Genomic DNA, 24,306 nt, shown 5'->3' with positions numbered 1-24,306 from the left:
GCCTGTCCCTGAAGTAGCTCCTCTAGGTGCAGCTCTGTCTGGTGGAGCCGCTAAAGAAGATTGGGCTCTATTGCCCTCATTGCCATTACCTGGCCTATTCATAGGGCACTCTTTCATAAAGTGACCATTCTGACCACAAATGAAGCAACGAGTGGAGCCATCACGACACACTCTTGAGTGGTTCCTACCACACTTAGCACATGCATAGGTCCCATTTCCTTCTTGTGCAACACTACCTTAATACTGCAGAGGTCTAGCATTGAAATTCTGTGAATTCTAATTCTTGAACTCATCTTTGTTCCTTGGTGTAGGTGCACTAGCAGATGATGGAGCAAGTCCCTTTTGCTTTTGTTGGAAAGAAGATCGGTTTGCATTACTCTTCTGCTGTCCAGACTCATTTCCTTCGGTCTTAGCTTTCTTGTTTCAAAACTCTTCTCCATCCCTCAACTTATCTTCCTCAACCTGTTGCACATGGATCATCAACTTTTCTATGTCCATATCTCTTATCATCATAACTGCCTTGTCTTCCTTACTTGACAGACGAGACAACCCAACAACAAACAGACTCATCTTGCTCCTCATGTCCGCAACCATATCCGGAGCATAACGGGATAGTTGGCTCAGCTTTAGGTTGCACTCATGCACACTCATAGATTCTTGCTTAAGAGTAAGGAATTCTCGTACTTTGCTTCTCCCAGTTCCAATGGAAAGAAACGCTCCAAGAAGGCCTTCTCAAACATAATGGAAAGAAACGCTCCAAGAAGGCCTTCTCAAACATAGCCCAACTCACAATTGGTGCATCCTCAACTCTATTCTTCTTCCATAGATAAAACCAGATCCTAGAGATACCGTTTAATTGGTATGCAACTAGATTCACTTGCTCAACATCAACAACATGCATAATCTTAAAAACCTTCTAAAGCTCTTCCACAAAGTTCTCCGGATCATCAGTAACACTTGAACCAGTGAAGTCTGGAGGATTCATCCTTAGAAATTCTCGGATTCTAAACGTATCAGCCATATCCTGCTGAACCACTCTCTGTTGCCCAACTTGGTTGGTCACAACTTGACTCAACATCAAGATAGCTTCCCGGAACTCAGCGTTAGTGACTTCTCATTTGGGTTGCACTTCAGGTGCATTGGGGACCCCTTGATCCTGGGGATCAGCATTCCTCCTAGTGGGATGACCTCGGATAGCTCTTCGTAGAGGCATGATCTGAAAGATATGCACAAGCACGAATTAGACAGAAACTTATATATATAGTTGAACTCTATCGCATGAAAAGAGTATAAAAGAAGTGAGATAGTTCATAAATGTCGCAGCCTCCTAATTGTAGATGTGGCGCACTTCACATCGATAACTAGTACTCTATAGACACGGCTTCATAGACACCCTAGGTCTCTTGAAATCTTTGCTCTGAAACCAAGTTTGGCATGCCCCGAGTCTACACCCTAGGCGCGATTGGCACTTGAGAACCATTTATGGCCCCAAGCGAACCCTTGGCCTGACTCAATTCTTAGCGGAAGACTTACTTATAATTCGTATGAAATCAAAAGCACAATTTTACTCAAAGTCTCAAAAGCAAACTCATAATATTCAGAAATAAACATTCAAACTGTCTTCAAGGCAACTCAAGTCTAGAACATAACAACTTAAATGAAAAAGACCCTTGAACTAACGTCTACCTATCTATGAAGCCTCTAATACTATGATAGATGTCGGGACAAAACCCCCGATCATCCTAACAAAATTGGAATGATAAAACATTATAAAGGGATCCTACGAAAGCAAGGAGACTCACCAAACAACTCTAGAACTCAACTAGATCAACGAAGCACTGGATGTTGATCCTTGTCACCTGTACATGCATCATAAAAGATGCAGGTCAGATGGCGTCAGTACATGGAATGTACGAGCATGCGAGGGGAAATATAAACACTAGAGCTTGAACTGGAACTGAAAGAAACACTTACCTCATCTTAACTCAACTCAAGGATACTCAACTCATTTCAATATAAAGTAGTAGTAAAGAATGCAATATAATGAAAAGTTTTTAAAAACAATATATAACAACTCAATGTATTAAAAATTACAATATACTCAATTTGTATGCAAGGATACTGTCACGGCCAAAAAATGGATGTGATGGCACTCGTTTTATCCCACCAAGACAAGTCAGCCTAAAACTCAACCATTACAATAAAATGTGGAAATTTTATAATCAACTCAAAAATACCCCAAAACCTGGTTGTCACGTGTACAAGCCTCTAAAGTATTACAACTAAATCAAAGAAATATACAAGTCTCATATGACATTGTTTTTAGAGTAGAATAAGATCATAATAGGAGTAAGAAGGTCTGCTGAAATGACAAGCAGCTACCTCACAAACCTCCATAAGAAGCCTTAGACAAGGAGAAAAGAAAATATCACAAAAGTCCGGGCTAGTTACCTACAAAAAATGTAGAAGCAAGGAGTGAGTACCAAAACACACGGTACTCAACAAGTAAACTTCTAAACACAAGCTAAGGGGATAAAATACGGGTACTCCTTACACACTAATCGAACCTCCACAGCTACAACCCGCATAAAACTAGCCCAACCTAATAGTTCACAGTTTACATAGCACCCAGCTCAACAACAATCACTTTAACAAATTACATATCCTCAATATTCATCAATCACAACTTCCACAAAAAGGCACTTACAATATCAGCAACACACAAGATCAAGTTCATCAAATAGAGATAATCAAATATCAAGTATTTTCCAACCACCAATAAAATACATAATCATCAAGAATGAAGGATGTCATGGGATGCAATGCAATATGGCACCATGAAATGATATGCCTCAGTATACCAAGTACTCTCTCAACCTTATATACATAATACTCCTCAAAAATACATCGAGAGTTCATGACCCATGGGGGATTCACGAGGTTTATATATCGACTCGGACGATCTCCACGTGTCTGTGCGGACTATCTCAATGCACTATCATAAATCAAACAAATTCCACACGGACGATCTCCACATGCCTAACTTATACTCAATTTCATGTTAATGTATGTACACAATATGATTTCAATAAAAGGGATGATGCATCTCAATCAAATATCAATATGATATGTAATCACCTCAGTTATCACAAGTATAGGGTTCAATAAAGAACACAATCACACATAATAAATCAAATGAATAATATATCAGCTAATGCCCATATGCTTTGGCATTCTCGGATTACAATCCGCATTCTATAGTAATAAACTTTCCCTTTATAACATCGGTACTCGTATCAATGACCGTCGCACCATTGGTACGAGACCCCATCCTTCGTCCTTACCTATGGTCTATTCCATTTTTAATTTTTTTTTAGAAAAATATCCTTCAACGAAGTCCGTCAAACCATTCTCAACACATCACACACAAATAATTAATCACAGTGCCTTTTATTACCCCTTTTTCATCATTAGAATTAGTCAATGTGGACAAGTCAACCCTTCACCAAGTCCCATTACTCCCAACACATACCACAAGGAAATACACGAATTTCATACACTTAACAAGGGTTTAGAAATTCACTTGCCTCAATCAATCAAGAATTCACTCCGGGACTTGAGTCTTCCCCTTTCGCTGTACCTCCAACTCAAAGCAATCTATTCACAATAATAATCACAATAAAATTTTGAAACTAACAACACCCATATTACTATAGGTTTAGCCTAGACCCAACAACTCACTCCAAATATATAATCAAGTTCTTATATCTTGGTGCCAATTAACATGTAAACTCTCATGTTTTCCAAATTTCAAGCCTAGGGTTAAGTCTTACTCCTTCCAATATCATAATTTACTGGTATTCGTATAATATAATGCACCTAATAATTAATTACATATTTTAATATATAAAAACATTAATCATAACATGATAAGAAAATCTAAATTTGAACTAGGTACACCATCTGCAATTTTAACAGCAAGTGAAAGGAGGAGTCCAACCCCAACAATGCAATTTATTAACCTGTAATATGTAAATCATTGCATAATACTTCATATTTTTAAAATTATCTCCAACCATTTTTAAAGCCCACGTCCAGTAACATCCTTAATGGAAAGAAAGTGGCTCTAAATCCAGTTAGATACTCACCCTAGGATATCCTCCAATCAAAATCATATAATTAGGTGTATGAAATTAAGAAGTAGCGGCACTTGTTGCATATTTTCCTTCCAAATCCAATTCTAATAATATATTATTATAAATATACATATAGAAATGTAGGCATATGCAGAATTGTAAGTTTATATTGAAATTTCTTACGCGAAGCAATTCGTCCTTCTTTGCTTTGTTTTCACGCCTCACGCATGTCCTTCTCTTTCCGAAAACTAATTTTGTTCCTCACTAATTTATGATTTACAAATATTAAACCCTTTTTACTTAAATTCAGTTTTTATACATGGGCCAAGTGGTATTAAAATTATGGACTTAGCCCATTAGTCACCAATTAAAATTAATTATTTAAAATCACCCAACAACTAAACAATCGTAATTAACAAATAACTCAAAAATTTCCAAAAATGATTTTTCGGGTCATTACAGATACAAAGTAAACTATGTTCGTATATGAAAATACAAAATGACCTTTGTGGGAGATTCTCTAACCGACAACCATCACTATGAGCTAAGTGATGATACAACATCTAGCCGGCGCTGCTAGAGCTCTCCTATATTTTGTCGGGGTATAGAACCTACTACTAAGTGGATCCACTAGTCTATGCTAAAAAGCATTAAGGAATTATCTAAAAAGTATGATCCTTTATGCCCACGTTGGGTACATGGTTTATGAGGACATTGAGTTATTTGAACTCGTCCCCATATCAGTGCTCAATACTACTCCCAAAATGTAACTAGCTCATATGTTTAAAGGAATAACTCTTTCTGTGATTTGAGATTATTACTCAAAAAGCTAGATGGTACTCAAAACTGCTCAAAAACTCTTTTGGAAATCGGTGTTTCCTCTCATTTTAAATATGAAAAACATTTACTCTTAGGAATACTTAGTTCCCATATGTCATTTGAAATAAAATGGACTCAACTCTACTCTTTCTCTATCTCATATCCTCAAGTCTTAAAACAAGTTTAAAACGGTTGTAAGCGACTTATTAAAATGACTTAGATGAACTCTCAAGACTTGACTCTTAGCTCTACCTTGAATTTGAATTGTGGATTCAATGGTTATGATCTCATGTTATGGATGATCTCTCAATGTTTAGATGTACCTTAAAGTGTAGAAATCAATTAGAAAACTTAGGTACGATTCGAGGGAACTCATAAGAAAAGAAGGATTAAAGAGTAGGGGACCTGGAGACCTTGGCATACTGAGTGGCATAGGACGCAGGAGCCTGAACTATATAAGGAAGGTTGGGGCACACTGAGTGGTGCGGCGCCCAGGAACCAAACTACAGTTACCCCTTTTTGGCACACTGCTAGCGCGGCGCACCAGCCTCAGCCCAGAATTTCCTGATGAATTTTCTTCCTCGTTTTCTAACCCAATTCGCCTAGAATCGAATGGTTTCTTCTCCAATCACTTATATTCGAATACCCAACATTAGTATATGATAATCCACTCCAAACTACACTCAAAACACTAAAACTTATCCAAAGAACTCATCAACAACCCCATAAATCAAGATTTATAAGATTTTCGATACGAAACTGGTAGTTGAGGAATTCATGAAAGTGGTAGTGTGGTAGGTGATAGTGTGATAGGTGAGTAATTCATTTTAAAGGTTTTATTATAATATTCTTTTGGTAAGTGTTTTAATCTTGATATTTTATTTTTATTATTTTTTGTATTTGCAAAATTCATGGTAAAATGTAATAATATTTATTGTAATATTCTTCCGATAGTTATTTTAATCTGAGTATTTCATTAATATTATTTATGATATATTCTAAATATAACATATCTTGGGTTCTTTGGTACATATATAATATAGAAGAAGATTTAGAAATAGTAAAAGAAAGACTAAGCACATCGAAAAGAATAAACAATGAGATACCCCAAATATCATCAAAAATGAGTACCTCAAGAAGAATAGATAAAACCCCACAAAAATCAATGGAAGAAGAAATAAAACCACATCATTACTACATAACAGGAATAATGGAACAACGAAAATATTTAATATTAATAGATACAGGACGAGAAGAAACATATATTACAAGAGAATTAGTGACGGAAGATGAAATAATAACTATTGAACAATCATGCTCCGAACTACCAAAATCATTAATGTATACCGAAGAAACTATAGAAAAGGAAATAATCATTGGAGGAGTACGAATAGTGACAAAATTCAAAATATATCAAGGAAATGAAAATATCATTTTAGAAATAAAATGGCTAGAACAAGTAAAACCATATAATCTAGAAGACAAACAGTTAACAATAAATTATGAAAATAAAAGAGAAATAATAAAAAGGATTTTAGTATAATAAAAATATGAAAATATATATACTTCCAAAGATATTAATAGAAGGATATTACAACCGATATTATACACCAATGATAGATACGGGCGCAAAAGCTAATATATGTAAATACAATTGTTTACCAGAAGATAAGTGGGAAAAATTAAAAACACCGATAGTAGTAACATGATTTAATAATGAAGGAAGCATGATTACATATAAGGCAAACAATATAAAAATACAAATATGGATAAGATATTAACTATAGAAGAAATATATAACTTTGAATTAACTACAAAAGATATGCTATTAGGAATGCCATTTTTAGAAAAATCATACCCACATATAATAACAAAAACACACTGGTAGTTCATGACACCGTGTAAACAAAAAATAGGAGCAAAACGAGTAAATAATAAAAAACAAAAAACAACAGAATGGATAAAAGGAAGTGAAAAAATTACACAAAAATTAGAAAATATAAAAGAAGAAGACCCTAAAATAGAATTAATTGTATTCTCTATAGATAAAGTAAAAATAATTCAAGATAAGTTAGAATTATTATATAGTGAGGATCCTCTACAAGGATGGGAGAAACATAAAACAAAAGTAAAAATTGAGTTAATTGATAATAATAGTATGATTTTAATGATTTAACCGAATTTAGGATACATATAAGTGAATTACTAGAAAAAGGATATATACAAGAAAGCAATAGTAAGCACACAAGCCCGACATTTATCGTAAATAAACATAGTGAACAAAAAAGAGGAAAAAGCAGAATGGTTATTGATTATAGAAATTTAAATGCAAAAACCAAAACATATAATTATCCGATACCAAATAAATTACTAAAGATAAGACAAATACAAGGATATAATTATTTTAGAAAATTTGATTGTAAATCAGGATTTTATCACTTAAAACTAGAAGAATCTAAAAAACTAACAGCATCCACCGTACCACAAGGATTTTATGAATGAAATGTATTACCATTTGGATATAAAAACGCACCAGGTAGATATCAACTGGACAATTACTTTAAACAAATAGAAAATTGTGTAGTGTACATTGATGATATATTATTATATTCCAAAACACAAGATGAACATATAAGATTATTAGAAAAATTTATACACATCATAGAATATTCAGGTATAAGTCTAAGTAAAAAGAAAGCAGATATAATGAAAAATCAAATAGATTTCTTAGGAATACAAATTGATAAAAACGGAATAAAAATGCAAACACATATAGTACAAAAAATAATTAACTCAAATGAACAACTAGACACAAAAAAGAAATTACAATCATTCTTAGGACTAGTAAATCAAGTAAGAGAATACATACCAAAATTAGCAGAGAATTTAAAACCATTACAACAAAAATTAAAGAAAGATATAAAATATCAGTTTGATAAAAAAGACCAAATACAAATACAAAAGGTAAAATTATTATGTAAAAACTTACCTAAACTATATTTTCCGGATGAAAACAAAAAATTTACTTATAAAGTAGAATCAGATGCGAGTGAAAAAAGTTATGGAGAAATATTAAAATACAGATATGATGGCAATACGATAGAACTTGTCCCCATACTTGATCTTCTTATTATTTTTGTTGTTTTTTACTACTTGTGACAAAAACCCCATTTGATATTTGACACCTTTGTGTCACCCCTTTTAATTTACAATATTTTTAATCATTAATGTCTTTAGCTACGACTAGTTTGAACTTAATTTTATTTTTCTACTAATTCTCAAAACCACTCCCTTGGGACACGACCCCAATCCTTGGTTGGATTACTATATTATCGACGATCGCAGACACTCATACTGTAGGTTAGTGTCGTTGGTCATGATAAGCATTAGAAATCAGTCATCGAACTCGTAACAGAGGAAAAAGTGTAAATGTTTGGCAAGAAGAGGAAGAAGACATCGATAATACAGGGTGGCCAAAAAATTCCCCCGGAGGCCATACACAAAGATGGATTTTCCTAGTTTTGAAGGAGGATACCCTAGGGGTTGGATTTTGAAGGCAGAAAAATATTTGTGCTACTACCAAACTCCAAATGAACACAAAGTTTACATTGCTTCTATGTATTTTGAAGATGATGCGCTTGATCTCTTCTCTTGGATTAATCGTGAACGAATTTTGCTTTATTGGGAAGAACTTATTAAAGCATTGAAAGAAAATTATGGTCCTGCAGAGTTTTAAAATCTGGACGAGCATCTGTGTAGCATCCGCCAAACTGGTTCAATGTAGGAGTGCCATCAAGAATTTGAAAAACGTTCATCTAGAGTCACAGTCTGGCCAGATCACTGTCTCTTAGGGGTTTTCATGAACTGGCTTAAAGAAGAACTCAAATCAGATGTGAGAATTCATAAGCCTAGAACTGTTTATAAAGTGATGAGCCTTGCAATTGAATTTGAGCAAAAAGTTAGTACCAATCGCGGGGATACGTCTCAATGGTCAAATCTTTCACGATCCAACACAATCCAAACTGGTTCTGCACGTGATGTTCCTTACCAATTAGTAGGCAACCAACACGTATCATGAACCAATACTAATTCTACGAAGATATCTCATTGTCCTTCTCCGAAATGTGCTTGGGAGATAGAGAAACAAAATCGAATTGCCAAAGGACTTTGTTTTAGGTGTAATGAAAAATTTGCACCAAGTCACTGTTGCAAGACAGCATCTCTCACTCTTATGGAGGCAAATGACAACATTGAAGGTGGTGAATCTGGAGAACAAATGCCAAGTGACATTATTGATGGGGATGAAGGTACAAATGACCTTGCTGAAATTTCATTCCACACCTTTCTAGGTAACACAACAGGCACAACGATGAAACTTCAAGGGGCCTTAAATGGACTCAAGGTGCAGCTTCTGGTTGATAGTGGATCATCCCACAATTTTATCTCTAAAAAATTGTTGAAGAATTATAGTTGTCTGCTCAAGTTGTGCCCTATTTTGGAGTTCAGATTGGCAATAGAGATATAATACGTTGCAACCATTTGTGCCAAAATATTGTTGTGAAATTCCCCAGATTAACTATTGATCAAGATTTTTATCCTTTCTCTATTGGAGGAGCAGATTTAGTGCTTGGAATTAGGTGGCTTGCTTATTTAAATACAGTCCAAGCTAACTGGAATGAGATGTTTTTGATTTTTAATTTAAATGAGAAGCGATATAAGCTTCAAAGGGTTCCACAAGAATCAAATGCACCAATTGCTTTTCAGTATTTCTCCAAGGAGGCTGATACTTCAGGTAATTCTCTACCCATTGATATTTAAAGCTTGCTTCGTAAGTTTGAATCAATTTTTGAAGAACCCAATGCCCTACCACCTTTTCGTCAACAAATTCATTATATCTCTTTGATTCCTAACTCAAGACCACCCAACATCCATCTGTATCGTTATTCGTATTTCCAAAAATCAGAAATTGAAAACAAGTTTCTAAATTACTCCAAAAGGGTTTCATAAGGTCACGTACAATTCCGTTTGCTAGCCTTGTCCTTCTCGTCAAGAAAAAAGACAATACATGGCGTATGTACATTGATTATAGAGGTCTCAACCAAATCACTATTCCAGATAAGTACCTAATTCCAAATATTGATGAGCTTCTGGACGAATTGCATGGAGAAACTATCTTTTCGAAGATTGATTTGCATTTGGTTACCACCATATACGTGTCGATCCTACCGACATTCATAAAACTGCTTTTTGTACTCACTCTGGTCATTATGAGTTCATTGTTATGCCCTTTGGTCTCACTAATGCTCCTTCGAGGTTCCAATGTGCTATGAATGATTTGTTAGGACCATATCTGCGCAAATTAATTCTTGTATTCTTTGACGACATCTTGGTATACAGTCAAACCTTTGAGCAACATATTAGTCACTTGGAACTTTCTCTCCAACTTCTGAGAGACAATTGTTACTATGCCAAAACTTCTAAATGCTCATTTGGGAAAATCCACATTTCTTTTCTAGGTCATGTAATTTCAGAAAAAAGGGTTGGTGTTGATCGGGATTAAGTTTAAGGTTGTTTTGGAGTGGACAGTACCAATTAATGTGAAGGAGTTACGTGAATTTCTTGGGTTAACAGGTTATTATCGCATATTTGTGAAGGGTTATGGAATGATGGCTTGACCACTCACTGAACTTACCAAGAAAAATGCTTTTCAATGGTCGAACTCAGCTGAGAATTCTTTCCAACTTCTAAAGCAAGCTCTAACAACTGTTCCGGTACTACAACTTCCAGATTTCACTCAACCATTTATGGTGGAATGTGATGCTTCTTCAGAAGGAATAGGCTCTATTATTCTTTAGGATTACCATCCTATTGCTTATTTTAGTAATGGACTTTGTTTTTTCTAGTCATTTAAAGTCTACTTATGACTGGGAATTGCTTGCTCTTGCTTTAGCTTTGTAGAACTGGAAACACTACCTCATGGGCTATCATTTTTATGTCTGAACAGATGAATGCAACCTCAAGTATCTCGTTTCCCAGCATGTTACTACTAATGAGCAGGAAAGATTATTAATGAAATTGCTTCCCTTCAACTTCACAATTGCTTACAAAGCTAGGAAAGACAATTTGGGAGTTGATTCTCTTTCAAGGAGGCCATTAAATGTTGAATTTCTGGCTCTTGCTATTCCTGTGCCGATGGATTTTTCCAATTGGCAAAATGCTCTTCAAGCACATACATATACTCGTGAGATTATTCAAGCTATTCACCATGATCCTTCCTTACAACCAGATTTTCATCTTGTGGATCAGAAACATTATTTCAAGGAAAGGTTGGTCATTCCGGATCAATCTTCTATTCGACGAAAGTTTCTCTTAGAGTCTCACGACACACCTTCTTCCGGGCATGGAGGATATTTGAAAACCTTTAAGCGCCCAAGGATGAAGCATGATGTTAAGGTCTTCGTTTAGAACTGTTTGGTTTGTCAACAAGCCAAATACAAGCTCTAGCACCTATTGGACTTCTACAACCCTTGCCTATACCTGATAGAATTTGGGAAGATGTCTCACTTGACTTCATTGTAGGACTTCCCAAATCAAGTGGTTTTGATACAATTTTGATTGTCGTAGATCATCTCAGCAAGTATTCTCATTTCATCCCACTTTCTCACCTATATACTGCCAAGATTGTTGCTAAGGTTTTTTACATATATATTGTGTGTTTCCACGACATTCCTCGGTCAATTCTATTTGATCAGGATGTTATCTTTCTTAGTGCTTTTTCGCAGGAGTTTTTTTGACTTAGCCAAACAAGGCTAAGAATGTGTACATCTTACCATCCACAATCTGATGGACAAACAGAGGTGGTTAACAAATGCTTGAAATCGTATTTACGATGCTTTATTATGGAGCAGCCTTTTACATGGAGTTAGTATTTACTACGGGCTTCCACTCATGCACAAAAACTACCCCATTCAAGGTTGTTTATGGTAGGGATCCTCCATCCATTTCTCCTTTTGTTCATGGAGAAACACGCATTGCTGAACTTGAAGAACAACTTTTGAAGCGTGATGGCATGCTGAAAATTCTCAAGGATAATCTTTTAAAGGCTCAAACTCGAATGAAACAAGCTAATTCTCATCGTTGAGATGTTACCTTTCAAGTTAAAGATTCTGTCTTTCTACGTGTTCAGCCTTACCGTCAACGTTCTTTGGCTCATCACAGGTGCAAAATTTGTCACCTCAATTTTTTGGACCATATAAAATTGTACGATATGTTAGACCTGAAGCTTATGAACTGGAGCTTCCCGCTTCCTCTAAAGTACATCCGATTTTTCATGTATCTTTGCTCCGTCCAGCTCATGGTCAACAAGATGTTACACCAGCAACCCCTCTTCCTCTTAATGAAGATTGGGAATTCACCATATCTCTTGCTAAGATTCTTGCACATCGATGGGTTAAAGAAGTTGATTCTTCTTCTTTGGAATTGCTCGTTCACTGGGTTGACCGTTCGCTTGAAGAAGCTAGTTGGGAAAACTATGTTCTCATTGCAGATCAGTTTCCTTCTTTTCTCCTTGAGGACAAGACGACTTTTTAGGGAGGATGCACTGATACGAATGCTCCTTTAAGGACTTACTCTAGAAGAAAATATAGGCAAGCAGCATGTGGAGATAATCTATCTTAGTTTATCTGTCTTAGTTACTTTGTTTTAAGTAGGATAAAATATATAAACAATAATTATCTATAGTAGTTATAAAGTAGAAGTTATTACCAATAGGCAGTAGCAGTTATTTGCAGCAATAACTGTTTCTATCTCTATCTGTTAGCAGTTATCTTATGTTTACTATAAATATTTGTATTTTAGGAGAATTATAAGAAGGAAAAATATTATTATTATCTTTATATCTGGAGATCTGTCCACTCCATACAGACATTGTTGTTGGTTAATGTAGTGTTAAAAATTCTTGCACTTTATTTAACCAGTAAAGTTTCATTTTCATTTCATTTCATCTTAGTTTCTATCAGATTGAATTTATCACAAGGTAAGTTTGTCACAGACCTCCTTAATCGTGTGCAAATGGGGTCGTGTGGTCCGGTCTCCACAACCGCTTCATCCTCGTCCAAACTCTCCAATACTGGTGAATGTCCATTTCATGATCAGACTTTATATAGAAGTATTGTCAGAGATCTACAATATTTGACATTTACTAGACCCGATATAACGTACGCGATGAGCAAAGTATCACAGTTTATGCATTGTCCTATGGATTCTCAGTGGGTTGCTGTCAAACTATTCTCCGTTATGTCAAGGATACATCATCTCATGGTTTATTTTTTTCTCATGGGTCATCCACCTTACTTCATGGTTACAGTGATTCAGACGGGGAGGTGATGTTGATGATCACAAGTCTACTAATGGTTTCACTATTTTTCTTGGCTCTCATTTGATTTCCTGGGCTTCTCGAAAGCAAAGAGTTGTATCACGGTCAAGCATGGAGGCAGAATATTGTGCATTAGCTGTAGCTGCTACATCTAAAATGACGTGGGTCGAACATCTCCTACCAGAGATTGGATGCTTCACCACCTCTCTTCCCACTCTCTGGTGTGATAATCTTAGTGCTACCTACTTAACTGCTAATCCCATTTTTCATTCCCGAACAAAACATATGGAAATAGATTTTCATTTTGTTCGTGACAAAGCTCGTGCGAAGACCTTATTAGTCAGATATGTGAGTTCCCATGATCAAGTGGCTGATGCTCTTACCAAGCCTTTGTCCAAGGTCCGATTTTTGAATTTGAAGAGCAAGTTGACAATTGTTCCACTCCTTGTTCATCTTGAGGGGAAGTGTAATGATAATGTCATGTAGGAATTTGAGTGAAAGTCTATTTCTATTTAAAGAAGTCGTGTAATTAGTTTTAGATTAGGAGTCCTTAACAATTATTACTTTGGAGTCCTATAAAATATACTCATGTATATATTGATGTATCCAACGTTGTGAATTGAATAAGATTGAGAAGTATCTTTACATTGGGAAGTATGTTACAAAATTTTACATTGTTAGTACTAAAGATTGAAATTATTAGTAGGTGTTTTATCTTACAGTAGCTGATGGTGTTTTATGTTGTGGAAAGAAGTGTATCTTCTCACGCTCAAGGAGTATCCACTGGAAAAAGAGATCTATTTGTTCCTTTATAGTAGTGTCTAATTAGTACTTGAAACTATATGAATTTAATAATTTTCCTACTCTGACAACAATGAACCAACTCTTACAAAAGGCACGTCATTATGGAAATATTGATACATTTAATTATGAGATTAATGGACACATCAAACTTTTAATGCCAAGTTGTTGATCTATTACTAGGTCATTCTATTTGAAACAAAGAGAGTCTTAAAAAAAGTATGAAATAATTATATGACAAAGCAAATTTCAATGCTTTAATTATTTTTTATATGTGATGGTTTAAAAACTTCTAAAAATTGACCCTATAATCATTCCTCGCTCTTTTTCTCCCGTCGATGATTTTATTATGATCTTCTATATTTTATATTTTTTGTGTTTCTTCATCTGGCTTATGTTCTTTATAAATAAAATGATACTATAAAATTATATCATCGATCACTTTAACATATTATGAATAACGTAGAAAACATCTACATTTTGTAGAATTTGTTTCATGAAAACATCCCTACTTTAAAAATCCTTTTCAGAAAATGGAACAAAAACAAAGACAACTAAAAATCAAAACCTAGGAAATGCAGGAAAAATAGACCCATTATTAATTAATTACTACCTCTATCAAGAATACATATTGGATCAAGAAGGTATGTATATATACTAAAAAACTAATGATGATGTCAAAATTTTATGGACTACAAAAGAATAAAGAAGAACAAGTAGAGAAATCCTCAAATTTACCAACACATTTGTTTGGTCCGCTCACAAGAGTATTTTGATCGTGAAAAGTCATATTAACATCGCAAAAATACTTTAGTCCACCCAAATTAAACCCATTATGTCCAACTCCTCCGCGATAAAATATGTCAAACCTAATCTTGAATATCTCAGATCGATGCATTTTCTGACTGCTAACAAGTGCCCGTGGAACATATATATCCGTCTCAATTGTAGCAGGGGCTGCTGATACGTTCAAAAACGTTTTCTCGCTAACTGCTTGATAAAATTCTCTAGTAGGTAACGTCCATAAAATTTTCTCATCAAAAAACACCCATATCATTCCTTTATCGTAGAAATATTCAACGTCTCTCTTGTTTGTCACCTTGAATGTCACATTGCATCCAGCTACGATCGTTGAATTAGGTGAAGGTTGTAAATTGTATATAGTCATGGAATCAAAATCAATTCCATGTTTTACAATGATTTGGTTGTTCATGTAATTAGCTGAACTTGTCATACCAAAACCAATAATTCCAAAGATACCAAATAAAAGAAGGATCATTACACCAAAACCAAACAATAATGATCCAATTTTTTGAACAACATGTAGGTTCTCCAATTCAGTATCAAAGCGATGATGATGTGTTGATTGTGAAGGGGGTGAATTTTGGAAGGATGTAGGTAACATCTCATAGGATGGGTTTGAAGAAACTCTAAAAGCTTCCATTCTGATCAATTTTAGGTCAGAATGAAAGCAATTCTCACATTTCTTGACAAACATAAAACAACAATTGGAGGACATGAGTTTTTTTTGGATTTTGTAGTCTAATGGTTATTCGCATTTATTGGGAATTTGTAAGGTCAAATACATTATTGATGATTCTCAAGGAAGGATCAATATTGTAATATTATATGTATTTAATTATTTTTAAAAAATAATCATGAATATTTTACTGCACCATATTGAATGTATTGCACGTCACAATAATTAAATAAAACTTATAATTTTTTTGTTGTAAATATATTTATGTGGATGTCCATAACTTTACCATAATGTTTAGTAATTTCCACACCTCTATAACATTTCCCTTTGATATTTCTCCATAACTTACATGGTAAATGTTTCCATAACTTTTATGATTAATGTCATGTTTATGACTAACCTATTATATGTCTCTATGTAATTAATACTATAAATAAATGCATTAGAGTTCATATGGGATACACTTGAAGATTAGGGGAATACTTGAAAGAATAAGAAAAACTTCTTCCATAATTAATGTCATGAACTTCAATAGTCGATTATATCAATTAATTATGCTTTCGTCTATTTACTTTTGTCTATCTAATTATTTTTTAAAATGAAATTATATATTGACATGAATCAAGGATTAAAATCATTTCAGAGTATAAATGATTTATATCTCTGTTTATTCAATTACCAAAAATAGTATAAATTCTAACTACAGTATGAAATGTGACTTATAGTACATTTAATGGATAACACTCATGAAAGGTAAAGTCCCCTTAACATCTATTGCAAATATGTTTTAACAAATAAATACTACTGCTTCCATGGTATCATTTTTATAATCTTATTATCTTAGTTGCTAATGATACAAGTCAGAATGGACATTGTCTTTACTCCGGATAAGATGATCAGTCATAAGAGTCCATGTTAATTTTTAGCACTCAATCTAAATGACAAGTGCAAGGCTCCAATTTAAATGATATTTATTTACAGGACTCAAATGTGAGTTTTATTTCACTTTGGCATGTGATGCCATTAGCTGAGGGAAAGTCCATGGAGTAAAGTTCTATGACATCAAGAGGGTAAGACATCAGACTATAATTATGATGCATTGTAAAAATAAGATGTTGGGTTCAAGTCTCATTAATTTATGGCCTAAGACTTCTTTATATGGGTAAGACAATAAGTTTAACTCCTAATGCATCATAGTGATGATATGGTGATGACTAACACAAAATAATATGTTTTTGATTAAAGTCACGAAATATGTCCAATTGATTTGCTCCATTCTCTTATGTGAATGTGGTAGCATAGCATAATATGTCTAAAAATGACAAGTGATTGAATGTACGAATATGAGTGGTAAAATGTTAATGGTCATCACTGTGGTAATTAAAAGGAAGAACATTATGGGTTCTTAAGATGGTACTTCAAATGTGAAGGTAATTGTTGGTCATCAAAGTAGTATGAAAGGTTATTGGGCACATTGTTGTTGGTACAATCCAGTTTGAAAAGTTCTGTTAATCCTCCATCATAATAAAGAAATACAAGAGGTAGTACATTTAATACATTTGACCTTTTAAAATGATGTTGAAGTGGGTCAAATAAATTTGATAATGTCAAAGCATGACAATTAGTTTAATTTCTAATAAAAACTTATGGAATATGTACAAATGGTTATGGTCCATTTCTTGAAGAGAATGTGACTTATCATTTGGTCACCTCTTCAGAAGGTTTGAGCTATTAAAAAGAATTTTTTTGACATAAATGATCATTTGGTCATATACTTTGAGTACATTATAAATATTGTAGTATGTTTTATCATGAACTATTGAAGGACAAAAGAAATAATTATTTCCTATAAAAATTGTTGCTATGATCAAAATAAATATTATTGTTGATAACACAAAATTGTTATTGGTTGTCAAGAAACAAGTCTTTCTTTAATAATTTTTACCATGAGATTAAGAATAATTTTCTCCTTGAAGGAGATGGTCACCATACGGATGGTGTTGTAAAATTTATTGTAGTATACAAAATAATTGAGAGCTCCGAAATTGCTAATTTGTTAATATTCAAAGAACTGAAATAGTTCATAATATTGGGGATGTAGTCAGTCTCAAAAGAAACTTTTTATGTTTTAGAGGAATTGAAAAGAAAAGTAATTATTATATTGAGACTATAAATTATTGGAAGACTAAATATCTTCAGATTACTACAATCGAAATGAGTTTTGAATGTTTACTTCAAATGTTACCGTCTTTTTCTTGTTTGTTGTATAAAAATATGGACATGATGAATGAATCTCATGCAAAAGTAAACTAGTAGTTTACTAGAGTATATATCAATTGGCATAATCGGTTGGTCATTCTGGTTCAGATACAATACCTAACATCATAGATACTATATCCATCTTATTTCTTTTATCCAACTTTTCCATCAACGTGATAGACCATTTTGAGATGCATAAACTTTAAAAAATCAGTAGATTATAATGTACATACACCTAGTACTAATAAATAATAGAAGAGTATACACATTGTATATTTATCGAAAGAAAAACAAAAAAACGTAGAAAGAAATTCAAAAAAATTATTGAAGAATGAACAAAATTGAGGATAAAAAATACACAATAAATCCTCCTAAAATTTACTTGAAGAAAAAAAATCCAGTCTATCTATAATATATTCGAACAACAAAAATAGGCACACTATGAAATTCCTAAACTTTACTGAAGAAGAATCAAATCATTATATTGCATTACCAAAAGAAAGCAGTATACTGAAAAGGCACGATAAAAAATGTTATAAAACACTAAAATCCACAGGAAGAACACAATTAAAGTTAAGCTACAATACATAGCAGAACAAAAAATGACCCAACAAAAAAAATCCTAAAATTTACTGAAAAATATTCAAAGCAGCAAAAGTATGTTAAGTATCAATGATAAAGAAGAAAATTTACTGCAGTTAAAGGTGAGAAAATTGTTGGAATTGAAATCAAGAAAGTCAGTGAAGAGGAGAAAGAAGCTAAGAAAGCTCAAGTTCTGACTACTGGGAAGCTTCTCAATCAAACGAAATTCAGAGACAATATTGAGTCTATGGGTGTGTTTGGTATGAAGGAAAATGTTTAACCAAAAGTTAATGTCTCAGCCCAACAACAAATGAAGGCCCAAAATTCAATTCTAGACATCCTTATTTGAGAGATGATTTGGACAAATAAATGAGGATAAATGGATGAAAATTAGGCAAGAAATATGCAGATTCCTATGTAACGGATTTGTGTATTTCTTGTACGAAATAGTACACACAACTGTATATTTTTGTAGTGTAGTGATAGCCAATTAGAATTCATACACGTATAGAAGTTATTTTGTTTTCTTCTTCTAGATATTTTGTATATATAAATCATTGATTAGTGAATGAAAGGCAAGAAAAAGTTTTCCTATTCTAGTCTCTGAATTTCCACAAAAATAAGCTAAGAAGAAAAGTTAAGAAATAATGAAGAAACTTGCAACGATTTTTAACTTGTCTTCTCTTAAAAAGAGAACTCATAACAAATAAAATTAGAGTTTAATTACGTAAAATATAACCAGTTTAATTAGATGACTTAGACCCTTTCAAATAATATTTACATTTACAATTATTTTTTTAAAAAAATAGTACGTAAATAAAACTTATAGGCTGTGAGTTTGGGTAATTTGGGCCAAAGAAAGTTGATAACAGAATGTAAGGGCATTTCCCGTTATTGTAACAAAATGAAATGTCAATTTAGTGCATCACAAACATCTCATTCCCTTTATTTATTTCCTCTCTTCCTTTTCTTATTACCCTCTCCAAATTTGGCGTTAATCTCAGGTTTCACTCTCTCGTTCTTTCTTCATTAGATCCCTCTTCCATAATCATCTTTCAGGTAACATCTCTACGTTTTATCATTTATAAATTCAAATTATGAAAACTTATCTAATTAGAGTTTGTGTTTTTTTTTTAAAAAATAAAAATAAAAAATCAGTTTTCAGATTAATTTTCTTGATTCGAGATAGTTTTTTTTCATGATTCTTATCTATAATTCAGCAATCATATTCTTAAAATCAAAATTTTCCTTTTTTTTTGGTTGAAGTTTTTGGGATACATTTATCTTTTTCGGTGATTTGCATTTGATTTGAGGTTATTCATCACATTTTTTTTTGTTTTATTTATGACCTGAATTTGTTGTTGTGTTATGATCTGAAGATCAAATCGTATTAACTTTGAATTTTGAATTTGAATTTTTTCATAGAGAGCTTTGAATTGTGAATTTAAATTTTGATTTCTGAAAAATTGCTTTCTCATTCAGATCCATTTCATGATACGCTGGATTTTGCAACAAATCAATACTTTCATTCCGTTTTATATGAGGACATTTTAAAGGGAGTTGAGTTTAAGATGTTGTATTGAGTTATATATTATGTCAGTGATAATGGAAGAAAAATATTATAATGATAGTCGAAGATTTAGTTTCATTGAAGAACATCATATCAAAATTGAAAGTTTAAATAGCTTAATGGATTTGAAGGTGTTCTGCATTGACAGTTTGATGAATTTTTTGAGTGTTAAAGGTTGATAATCATGTCTAATTGTTATTGAAAAAAGTAATATAAAGTAAGGGTTGAGACACTTTTGATAAAAGATAACTTTCTGTAACACAAAAAAAATCAGATAATGACTATCATGAACGTGTTTTCCTTTATACAAGACACACACTAGTTCTGGAAATTTTAAACATTCCAAAATAGACAGTTGTGATATAAATTGAGGAGACGAGAGTACATACTATTTCATTACTTGATTTGTGACTCATATTATATATTTGTTAATATATTTTATTATATCATTTAGTTCTCTTTTAACATAGGGATCACCAACAAGAAGGAGAAATGGGGCTGACATTCACCAAGCTTTTCAGCCGGCTTTTCGCCAAGAAAGAAATGCGAATTCTCATGGTTGGACTTGATGCAGCTGGTAAGACCACCATATTGTACAAGCTCAAGCTGGGCGAGATCGTTACTACTATTCCTACCATTGGTACGTACTTCACTTACATGCATATCTGTACTTACAAATTAACAGTTCAACTGTAGTGTATAACTTTCAAAAATTGCATCTAAAGTACCTCTGCTGCATATAGTATTGAAAGAATACCTTTAGAAATTCATAAATGTAAGCTATGGTTGGATTTTCTTCCTCAGAATAGAATTCTTTATAGGTGAATTATGAGTCTGCTGAAATTCTAGAATTTTAGATAAAGAAGTGTATCAATTTTGAAGCTTAATTGAATGTTAGCATTCATTATTTTTCATTGCTTGACTGGTTACAAAGGACATTACAGAAGTTACATTTGAATTAAAATTATACTAACATCTTTTATCATAATCTGTTGATGTATATCATAAAAAGGATATTCATGGACTCTGGTGCAATAGAGTAGGGGTATGCATATAATTCTTAAGTCTATCACTTAATACTCTTTAGGGGGCTATTCTACAGTTTGACTTTCTATGATTAAAAACTAAGAAAACAGGGCGTGCTCTGTTTGGGTCTTTGATATGAAAGATTAAATTAGAATGCTAATTAATCTCCATTCTCTGCCAGATCAACATTTTATAATAGAATGAGGTTGATTTTTTCATTTTTTTTTTTTTTTGGATTACTTGGCAGTAAGAAATTGTTTATGCTTTTCTAAACCAATTTTTTGGTTTTAAGATGAACAAGTTTTTCGTAATTCTTAGGAAAACATTTCTGTAAATGCACCAAAAGAGAGCCTTTAAAATGAACTAAAGAAAGGAAGTATGTTATGTTTCTTCTATGTGCTTGTTTTCACAACCTTGTTGAAAGTGTTGCTATGAATAGATAATCAGCTCTGTTTTTAGCTTACTCTAATCTCTGTAATTGTATGCTTATAATATTACTGCTCGGATGATGTCAATAATAATTGATAATTTGCAGGTTTCAACGTGGAGACTGTTGAGTACAAGAACATCAGCTTCACTGTTTGGGATGTCGGGGGTCAGGACAAGGTATAGATGTTTTTAGTGTCTAAGGAATATAAGTTAACATAGAGTTTGGTAATTGTTTATGATAAACCGGGAGCAAGTCTTTATCTTTTGTTTGCTGATCTTACCATTCCCCTTTCCTCGACTTATGTGCTTCATAGAATGAGGCCTTTGATTCAACTGTTTAATGCATAGCCACTTTTTTTTTTCCAGATTCGTCCATTATGGAGACACTATTTCCAGAACACTCAGGGTCTCATTTTCGTGGTTGATAGCAATGACAGAGATCGTGTTGTGGAGGCAAGAGATGAGTTGCATAGGATGTTAAATGAGGTAATAATTCTCACACCTTTTTTATATTGTTTTTTGTTTTCAGGAAATGAGATTCAACTTCTAAAGCTTAAGCTGCATGGAAAAAAAAATCTGCGACTATTTTAAGTGAATAGTACTGAAATCTGCATTGTATACTAATTATCTCTTCAAGCTGATATCCGAACCGTTGAAACTATTGCACAAGCATTTGCAATAGTCGTTTTCATCAAGAGTGATTACAACTTGTGGTTATGACACTGTATATATGTCTGCCAAAAGTCTCTCTTTCTTAAACTCTCCATGCTAAGTCAAACCATCCATATAAATTGAAACGTAGGAAGTACTTTTTTCCCTCAATCTTGTCAAATAAAGCTTGCTTAGCAATTATTAAAACTAAAAAATGAACTATTTTTCCATTGTTTTTTTTTTCTTTTTAAAAACTACAAAGCGATGACTCTTAATTTTCTGAAAATCCCTGAACATGGACTAATAATAAATCAAAACTATGGATGAGAAAAACAAAATACTTTTCATCCCTGACAATAATCTTGGATATAACTTCATTTTCAGAAAAAAAAAACTTGGATATAACTTAATTTTATGCAATTCAGAGTTCCTAAATGGAGCCTTGAGCATATTGGCAAATTGTGATTTTGAAATGAATTTTCGCTAATGTGTGCTAATATACCTTCTTTATTTTGATTAGTCCAACTTCAAAATCTTAGTTTGGTAATATTCTTATCTCATTTGAGTTTAAGCTAACGTAGTTTCCATTTAGAGGGAGTTAATTGAGTTAGATTTAAACTTTACTGTGATCCTCATTTAGGAGTATGCCAAAAGTCTGATACTATACACAAATAATCTACGTTATGTTATCAATTTCTATAACAAGGATAGAGTTACAGTCAACAACACTGACAATGATCTCCCAGCTTGAATGAAGATAAAAGAACTGTGCTTGGTCCAAAGTAAAAGAAAACTGTATAACTCTTGACGGTATTGACTGCACCTAATTTAATTCAATTTTTTGGAGCTTCAAGTGGAGCCAAAGATGATGTTTCGGTGATTCTAAATTGTCAAACATTTTTTCTTGATCTTATGGAGTGTGTCATATCAACCAATCATTTTGTCCCTCTGTCTTTGATATGTTATTCAGGATGTTATTGTTAGTAAGATGAATGTCATAATTGGAACAGTTCATCAACTTTGATCCATTGTTGAATGGGACAGTTGGTTATTTATGATTTAACCATTAGCAGGTGAAGTACCTAGAAGAGTTCAGGGAGAAATAGTTTTATCAAAAAAAAAAAAAAAAGAGTTCAGGGAGAAATAGTCAAAGAGGAGATTTTTCCTTCTGCTTGTCATTTAATTAAACTGGAAGAGAGAAGTGTCAATACTTCACTTTATGTTTGCACTGGTCAACGTGTCCATATATTGTTTCTTAGGAAAAGAACACATAAAATAGTAAAGGGTGAGTAGGAGCAGGGAGCTTCTATGCTGAACCACAGTACCCAAATGCTTTTTCTGCTCATAGCTCATGCTTACTATGCTCATAGTTACATTAATTATTAAATGACAAAGTGAAAGGATTTTGTTCTTAAGTTGGACTTAAACTTTGCCGACTGACCTGTGGAGTTTAATAGTCATTACTCTCTGTTCCAGGATGAGCTTCGGGACGCAGTGCTTCTTGTTTTTGCTAACAAACAAGATCTTCCCAATGCAATGAATGCTGCCGAAATAACTGATAAGCTTGGACTGCACTCTCTCAGGCAGCGTCACTGGTAGGCACACTTGCTAGCAGTTGTGACAGCTTCCCTTACTTCTGAATGCACTAAATTTTGTCTCGACTACTTTTAGGTACATTCAGAGCACCTGTGCAACATCTGGAGAGGGACTTTATGAGGGTCTTGATTGGCTTTCCAACAACATTGCTAACAAGGTACGAGTACACTTCCTAATTGATTGAATTGGGCTTAGATCTTTTCCTTTTGGTGTTGGGATCAACTTTGTGCGCTCATTGTTTTCTCTTCTCTTTGAATCCTCTTTTTACAGTCCTAAGGCACTGGAAGAGTTCTTGCGGGTTGATACTGGATGCAGGCAGATTTTTATCTAGTTTCTTTCCCAAGTCTGTGTGGTTATGAACATTGTCTTGAAAGGCATTTTGCATCTTGTTAGAACTTAATGAAATGGCTTTGTAATACAAGGGTTGGATATATATGTAATGTTGTTTGTTTAGGTTTGAGTATATACTTCCATAAATTTGTATACAAAGACTAGTTCATTAATGACGTTTTTGTTAGTCATTGATCGTGATTGTACTTCCTCTTTTTACCCCTAATGTGAACCTCGCATTTATCTCCTAGGT

The 24,306-nt window shown here is 33.4% G+C and overlaps 2 protein-coding genes across 6 annotated transcripts in view; both read left to right on the top strand.

Annotated features, from left to right (window-relative positions):
* Positions 1 to 24,306, top strand: part of LOC125857072 (ATP-citrate synthase alpha chain protein 2) — a 1,178,350-nt gene that overhangs the window by 1,067,207 nt on the left and 86,837 nt on the right. The gene's annotated exons all lie outside the window — the stretch shown is intronic.
* On the top strand, positions 19,364 to 24,248 carry LOC125857077 (ADP-ribosylation factor 2-like). 2 transcript variants are annotated; one of them, XM_049536748.1, is made up of 7 exons: positions 19,364 to 19,510; positions 20,492 to 20,661; positions 21,583 to 21,653; positions 21,843 to 21,962; positions 23,604 to 23,722; positions 23,799 to 23,880; positions 23,994 to 24,248. In XM_049536748.1, the coding sequence occupies exons 2-7, from the start codon at positions 20,514 to 20,516 to the stop codon at positions 23,997 to 23,999; spliced, it is 546 nt and encodes a 181-aa protein (XP_049392705.1). In that variant the 5' UTR covers positions 19,364 to 19,510; positions 20,492 to 20,513; the 3' UTR covers positions 24,000 to 24,248. The 2 variants fall into 2 exon arrangements, with proteins under 2 accessions (XP_049392705.1, XP_049392706.1); XM_049536749.1 differs by having other exon boundaries at positions 19,403 to 19,510; positions 20,476 to 20,661.

Source organism: Solanum stenotomum, chromosome 2, assembly GCF_019186545.1.
Source record: "Solanum stenotomum isolate F172 chromosome 2, ASM1918654v1, whole genome shotgun sequence".
In the NCBI taxonomy this organism is placed as follows: domain Eukaryota; kingdom Viridiplantae; phylum Streptophyta; class Magnoliopsida; order Solanales; family Solanaceae; genus Solanum; species Solanum stenotomum.
The sequence above is the reverse complement of the archived record's forward strand: the minus strand, read 5'-3'. Positions and strand labels throughout refer to the sequence as shown.

Coding starts and splice junctions, on each gene's coding strand:
- LOC125857077 (XM_049536748.1), top strand. CDS start 20,514: ATGGGGCTGACATTCACCAAGCTTTTCAGCCGGCTTTTCGCCAAGAAA. Junction 20,662..21,582: donor TACTACTATTCCTACCATTG/GTACGTACTTCA, acceptor GATAATTTGCAG/GTTTCAACGTGGAGACTGTT. Junction 21,654..21,842: donor ATGTCGGGGGTCAGGACAAG/GTATAGATGTTT, acceptor TTTTTTTTCCAG/ATTCGTCCATTATGGAGACA.